Here is a 6,857-nt window from a genome sequence, read left to right on the forward strand (position 1 = left end):
ACGTTACATTTTTTTTGAAATAGACCCGCCAAACAATCTGAAATAAAAAAAAAAACAAAAATATTCCAAAATATTGCTGAAACTAGGGGGGCTTATCAAAATCCAGTTTTCTAGACCTTTTCTCTTTAAATCCCCGTTAAAAGAAATGAGGCTATTACGAAAAGCGAGACTCTCTTTTCTTGTTTTTTTGGTTAAGTTGAAAAAAAAAAACAATAAAAAGAAATTGAAAAAAACTGAATAAGTTTCTAATTGATCCGTCGAACATCAAAATCGGTTGAGTCGTTGTTTGCTAAAATCTATAAAAACTAAAAAGTCTCATGACCATATTATTTGATGAATAAAATTATTATCTTTTAGAAATGTCATTAACGACCAGTAAAAACCATTCATATCCTTCTCATTTTGCTTGCTTTTTTTACGGGTGGATAAAACACGAAATATGCATTCCGAGCCGCACGACACCAGTCAGTAGACGGAAAAAAAATCATTGTAACAAAGAGTGACATCCGAGTGCAAGCTTCCGCCGCCTGAAATATCGAATTCCCACAGCACTACATGTTAAATTACTCTACCACTTTTACCGTGTTAGCAGCTGTCGTCTTCACAAGCTGTTTGAGCATGCTGCATATAAAGCGAATTATTAGCTATACTCTTTGGGAAGTTTCATCGAGTGTTTGGTTTGATTGAGTTTTGATAAGCCGAATGACTTAATCTGTCAATTCCTTCCATGATGATATCTAACAAATTTCAAGTGATTTGTTTAGTTATATTTTGAATTACCTCAATTAGTTACCCACGTGAAATATAGTAAAACCTTCCTGAGGAATTGGAAAAGTTTTTATTTAATTCATTCTGATGACTAATCCGAAGTTTGAACCTGGTTTCTCTTTTCCAATATTTGTGAATGCATCCGAAGTTCGAATAAAGCAAAAAAAAATTGGAGTGACATGTTCATCGAATAATGTCTGATAAGTGTTTTAAAAATTCTAACCGAAATCCGTAGTTAAACACTCAGCCTAAACAGCTGTTGTCACCATCTTGCTAGTGCTTACCTTCAATTTGCTATATCTTATATAGGTACACAGAGAAAGCCCACGAGTTCCATGGAAACCAGACAGCCAAACAAATTGGCCATTCTGCCACGAAGAGCAAAAGGACACCTTTGCATAAGAAAATACCTGCGGTCACAGACAGTAAAGTGTAAAAGTTTTTCGCGATTTTGCCGCACAAATGACCGACACTTACGTGTACTGCAACGGGCGTACGGATAGCTCCGCAGCGCCCAAACACCTTCAATCAGGTAAACAAAAAGAAAAACGAGGAAAGGAGTGACGACCATCGTGTGCTTAAGTTATATACCAGGGGACGTTCGTAGCTCCGTTCATTACATTTTTTTATTTTAATTTTCCTATCCTCTTGATTAGTCTTTTGTTCTTGATGTTTTCTATTCCATCAGAGACGATGACGGCAAAAGCTGCAGGCAATCGGAATATGAACTGGCTTATCCATAGCTTATACACGAGAAATGATTACTCATTGTGCAAAAAACTTATAAATAGACAGCTAATGATAAACTTCGATAAAGAATATCTTTATTATGTAAAGGTGAGAAACATCGACGGCAGAGGATTCCAATCATCACAATTATCACGTTAACTCCTTTTGCAGGGTCTGATTTTGCGTAACGAAGACAGTCCATCTGAGGCAATCAATTGCTTTCAGCAGGCAATAATGGTGAACAGGAAGAATCCCGATAATTATAAAGAACTGGCAAAGACTTTGTATGGACTTGCCTGCATGTTACAAGTTGAAATTGATTTTTTTTTGCAATTTATAGGTTTACAATGGCTCGCTTCAAGCAGGCACTGGAGGTGTTCCTCAAGGCGGAAACGCTACTGGAGCGACCCGATCCCGAGGTTTATCATTACATTGGTGAACTGTTCTATCGAAATTTTGGTCAACCAAAGGCCGGATTGCCGGAAGCCAAAGAATATCTGAAACAGTCCGTGATGTGTGGTAAACATGTCGATAGCTACAAAATTCTGGCTGAGATTTATATTGATGAAGGTGATAATGTTAAAGCCATTGAAATGATAGAGAGTTGTCTACAGTGAGTTAATATTCGGAAAAATTATTCAGAATGCGATAATTATTTACTTTTACTTTTCTAAGGGTTACACAAGATGACGTTACTCTGATGACGCAGATTGGAATATTGTATTTGAAAATCAACGAGTATCAAAAAGCGTTTGAAAAATTGTTGGATGCAATCGCAATAGACGACAAGTGCGCAACTGCCTTGCTGGCATTAGGATCCATACTTCAAGTAAGCTCTAGGCAAATTGAAGCTGGTACACAAATAACAATGGATTCCAAATATTTTTCCCCAGTCCAAAAATGATATCGATGGTGCGTTAAACAAATACAAACAGATATCCAACCTAACGAACGAGGGAGCGGAAGTGTGGAGCAATATCGGGTTATGTTTTTTCAAGAAGCAGAAATATATCGCCGTAAGACATATTTTCTGCTTTCTATCCATATCGATCAGTTTAAGGTCAAAAGCGAATCATTTGTAGATTTTCTAAAGCGCGCTTGAAGCCCCATTATGATCGATTCCTTTAAATTAAAATGACTCTCCACAATAAACTCATTTCAAAATTTTAGGTCATATTTTGATATTTTTGAAGAGTTTATAAAGCTTACATTCTTTAATTTTTATTATGTTTCCGCCAACATTGTTCTTTGTTTTTCGAAAATACGTTGTTTCACGACACGTTAAGACTCGTAAGTTTGGCAGTCTCCATGTATGAGAGTATAGTTAACATCAAAATGAAAACCATAATAAAAGATTAGTAGCTGAAAAATTATACAAGTCACTTCAAATTTGAAAAATTATACAAGTGACTCTAAAAAATTAGTAACTCTTCACCTGATTTTTGAGTATAATTTTAATTTCCTAAAAAATATGCGATGTTTCAAAAAAATTGTTTGAAAATAATATAAATTTCTTTTAAATGCTTTTCTTGTGTTCTTTTTCAAATGTTTCGACTTTGTATTAATGCAAAGGCTATTTCCTGCCTCAAGAAAGCAGTTTGGGGTGCTCCACTCAATTTCAACGCTCTTTACAATTTGGGACTAATTTTGGTGACTGGTAAGAGAGAATTTGTAAAATCTTCATTTTCAATTGATGATTCGATAGTATCGTTATCCCACAGCCCAACAATACGTGAGTGCATTCCAAACGCTAGCCGCAGCAATTTGCCTTCGACTGGATAATGCAGACTGCTACATGCTTTTGGGAAGTGAGTATGATAAAACTTTTTTTCTTTATGATTCCTTCTATTACTGCTGTCTCATCAGTGTTATTCAACGGCCATTAGTATCTAACCGAAAACAAATAAAATAGAAAAAATACTATCCTTATAGCGTGCCTTCGTCATCTCAACGATCCGGGCAACGCGTACCTTTCGATGGAGAAGTCTACGATGCTGCCAGATGCGATAAAAAATCCTTTAATCTACCTGAACTTCGCTCTCTTCTGCTACGAAATAGGAAAGCCGGATCAATCTGTGTCATACCTGACAAATTTCATCGAAATGACCCAACACATCAATGTCCACCGAGAGGTGCGTATCCGCTCTAATGAGTGCGCTTTTACTGCCTCCTATTCGTGCCTCGTAAATCCCTAATCACGTAATTTTTCGCTTCCTTGCACAGTATCTGAAGATGGCAGACAGACTGAACGCAGCCCTGTCTCCGTCGATTAACCTTCGGCCGATTTGCGTTCCTGCAGCTGACGGAAGCATGACCCCGGCAACCGGTGCTTCCATTTCAGCAGAGCACACCGACACCGGAATCCATAATGAGGCTGAAAGGACATTTTCGGCGGATATCGCCAGAGACAACACGAGCGGTTATGACGAAACAGCAAATGACGCATCGGGGTGGAAAAAGGAAGGCAGCCGCGACCAGATTGTCTAAATGGAATCGTTGTGGGAAAGGGTTTTCTGTTCGGTTGCTGGGTTGAATTTGCATGATGTTTGGAATATAGGCTTTAGTGAACGAACTACCGCCAATCAATAAACGATTTGTGTCGCGATTTAAGATTTGAAAGTTTGGAATAATAAAATTTATAGTGTTTTCTTCTCCTAATTTAAATTTATATAACTTGCTCATTTCATCATCATTCAGTATTTGTAATTCAGATTCGGATTTAGATCTTTATTATTTGGAAGGTAAGTCGTTGTATTCAACTTTTCTGTTGAACTTTTTCCAATCTAACGTTATTTGTACAGCCAAATAGTTTCGATGGTGTTGCTACTTAGAAATCATCTGAGGCTAGATCTGAGACTTAATTCATTAAATCCATATTATATTAACACCTGGGCTCTACTTGCTTTGCTAATCTTGAAGATAAATAAAAAATCACAGGAGGGTTGTGTGCAAAGCCACGACCGCAAGGATGAAGTAGAATACTTTTACAATGAAACCCGGCTGCTTGCGTGTCAGTCATTTTTTAATTTGTTGTTCAATTCAATATCGGATAAGCTACCGATCACATCTTGGCGTTATTACTGACAGTGCGAATAAAGTATTCCTTGTGATAAAATAAACAGTGAAAAGCTGATTTAACCCTCAAAACTAGACGGCTCATGTGTTGTCAAAATGAGTCAACTTTTCATTGAATGCATTTATTAGTGCCTGCTATCGCACAGAGACTGCATTTCACTAAAGTGCCTCACTGCATCAGCTGCTATCGATGCTAAACCCGCTGCAACTGCTACGCTATCCGTAGCCATGCTAATGTTTTGGCCGTTATACACTGCTATTGGTATCCGCTGTCCCTGCATCAGCTGGCCCAGCTGCCATCGATGCTGAGATCCGCTGCAACTAGTGCACTATCCATTGCCATGCCACAGCTGTGGCCGCTAGCCGCCTGGTATCCACTGCACTGCTACTGCTGCTGCTAAGCGAAGACTGCTGTTGTCGCTGTCTAGAACTATTATGAGCGGCTTCGACTGAAACAGGCTCTTATATAGGGATGAAAAACCTATCGATAGCAGTAGGAAATCATCGATAACTATCGATAGCCATTTTAGTTGATATTTCCCATCCTTACTCTTATACAGACAAATAGCAAATTTAAAATGACAAGGTCTATGATTCTGTCGACCGTGCTTGGGAAAGTATTAACGACTAATCAGATTAGTCGAATTTTGCGCTTCATTAAGGATTGACAATTCAGTACGTTCTGAGACACGGAGATGAAACCAAATATATATATCTGTTCCGAATTTCTTGAAAGTGAAAATTGATTCAAGAGAAAATATTTACCCTTCAATTAGGTTTTTATTTCATCCTGAAAAGAACAATTTGTTGCTTAATTCAATGTCTGATAAGATGCCGATCACATCTTTGCGTTATCACTGGCAGTGCAAATAAAATATTCCTTGGGGGAAAATAAACACCGAAAAACTTCCCAGAACGTTCTTTTTATTGGATGCATTTGCTAGTGTGCCTGCTATCGCTCTGAGACAGCATTTCACTAAAATGCCACACTGCATCAGCTGGCCCTGCTTATATTGATGCCGAGACCAACGTCAACCGCTTGCGCTATCACCGTTGCCACAGTAGTGGACGCTTCCGTTGCCATTGGTATCCGCTGCCCTGTATCACCTGGTCCTGCTATCGATGCTGCGACGCACTCCGCTATCCGTTGCCATACAACAGCTGTGGCCGTTGTCCGCTGCACTGCTACTGCTGCTGTATACACTGCTGCTGCTAAGGGAGGACTGCTGTTGTTGCAGTCTAGAATTATAAAGAGCGGCTTCGGGTGAAACAGGCTCTTATATAGACCAAATAGCACATTTCAAATGGCAAGGTCTATGATTCTGTCGACCGTGCTTGGGAAGCAATCATATAACGACCAATCAGAGGCCGAAGTTTTCGTTTTGACAAGGCTTGACTATTTTCAATAGTACAATAGTTTGAAAAACAAAATTACAATAATCTGCATTTAGGAAGAATCTTAGAAGATTTTCCTATCTATTGCTGCAAGAACGAAGGAAATCCATCGAATACTAACCGATTTATTAGCATTTGAAATTGGACATATTTTTCACTTTTTTCGGTTTTAGATTTTCATTTCACTTCCCTATGTAGCCGAACTTCCTGAGAGAAGTATTCTACTTCAAAAAATTACATCAAACATGCAAGGAGTTGTATACATATACAAATGAAATTAGAAAAATCTATTTTTTGATGGAAATATGTTTTTTGTGAGTTATTTGTAGTTCTACAGCAACAAACATAGATTTATTGAAATATACGATCAATATAATATAACTGATTTACTGACATCAGAGAGATTAGATGAATAATTTACAATTTATTTCCATCCTCTAAATTATTCAACCCATGAAAATGAACATAACTTGTAAATTACACTGGTCGATAAAATGAAAAAAAAAATTGCATTTCAAAAGGGGCCATCCACATTCCACGTGTACAGATATTTGACGAACCCCCATCCTCCCCCTCCGTGGACAACTGTCCATATAAATTCAAAATTTTTGTAAGGACCGCGGACATTATACAGAGGCGCCCCCCACCCCCCCCCCAAGCCGTCCGCGTGGAATGTGGATGCCCCTAAAGCTCAAACCGTAAAAAATAAAAGAATATAGCTATTCAACCATTCCTATGAATTTTGGTGCCCCTAGCCATTACCAAAACGCGTCAACTTATGTGAGAGTGTAGTATAGAAATTGCTTGCCGGGTTCGTCGCTTTAACGTTGTATTTGCGAGGAAATTCATTTAAGTCTCTAAAATAACGGTAATGGCTAGGGACACCAAAA

The 6,857-nt window shown here is 38.2% G+C and overlaps 1 protein-coding gene across 2 annotated transcripts; it reads left to right on the top strand.

Moving 5' to 3' along the window:
- Positions 1–1,134: 1,134 nt before the first annotated feature.
- LOC129723131 (Bardet-Biedl syndrome 4 protein homolog) lies at positions 1,135–4,117 on the top strand. Of its 2 annotated transcripts, XM_055677118.1 has the most exons (10): positions 1,135–1,300; positions 1,457–1,605; positions 1,669–1,781; positions 1,838–2,110; positions 2,173–2,326; positions 2,391–2,513; positions 3,070–3,154; positions 3,219–3,305; positions 3,430–3,629; positions 3,721–4,117. In XM_055677118.1, exons 1-10 carry the CDS (start codon positions 1,231–1,233, stop codon positions 3,982–3,984), a joined length of 1,518 nt encoding a protein of 505 aa, XP_055533093.1. In that variant the 5' UTR covers positions 1,135–1,230; the 3' UTR covers positions 3,985–4,117. The 2 variants fall into 2 exon arrangements, with proteins under 2 accessions (XP_055533093.1, XP_055533094.1); XM_055677119.1 differs by lacking the exon at positions 2,391–2,513.
- Positions 4,118–6,857: the final 2,740 nt, after the last annotated feature.

The sequence above is a fragment of the Wyeomyia smithii genome, chromosome 2 (assembly GCF_029784165.1).
Source record: "Wyeomyia smithii strain HCP4-BCI-WySm-NY-G18 chromosome 2, ASM2978416v1, whole genome shotgun sequence".
Lineage (NCBI taxonomy): Eukaryota > Metazoa > Arthropoda > Insecta > Diptera > Culicidae > Wyeomyia > Wyeomyia smithii.

What these genes read in the sequence shown, in the direction of transcription:
- LOC129723131 (XM_055677118.1), top strand. Translation starts at nt 1,231, where the DNA reads ATGACCGACACTTACGTGTACTGCAACGGGCGTACGGATAGCTCCGCA. An exon ending in GCCCAAACACCTTCAATCAG is followed by an intron (nt 1,301 to 1,456) that starts GTAAACAAAAAG and finishes CTATTCCATCAG; the next exon opens with AGACGATGACGGCAAAAGCT. An exon ending in CATTAGGATCCATACTTCAA is followed by an intron (nt 2,327 to 2,390) that starts GTAAGCTCTAGG and finishes ATTTTTCCCCAG; the next exon opens with TCCAAAAATGATATCGATGG.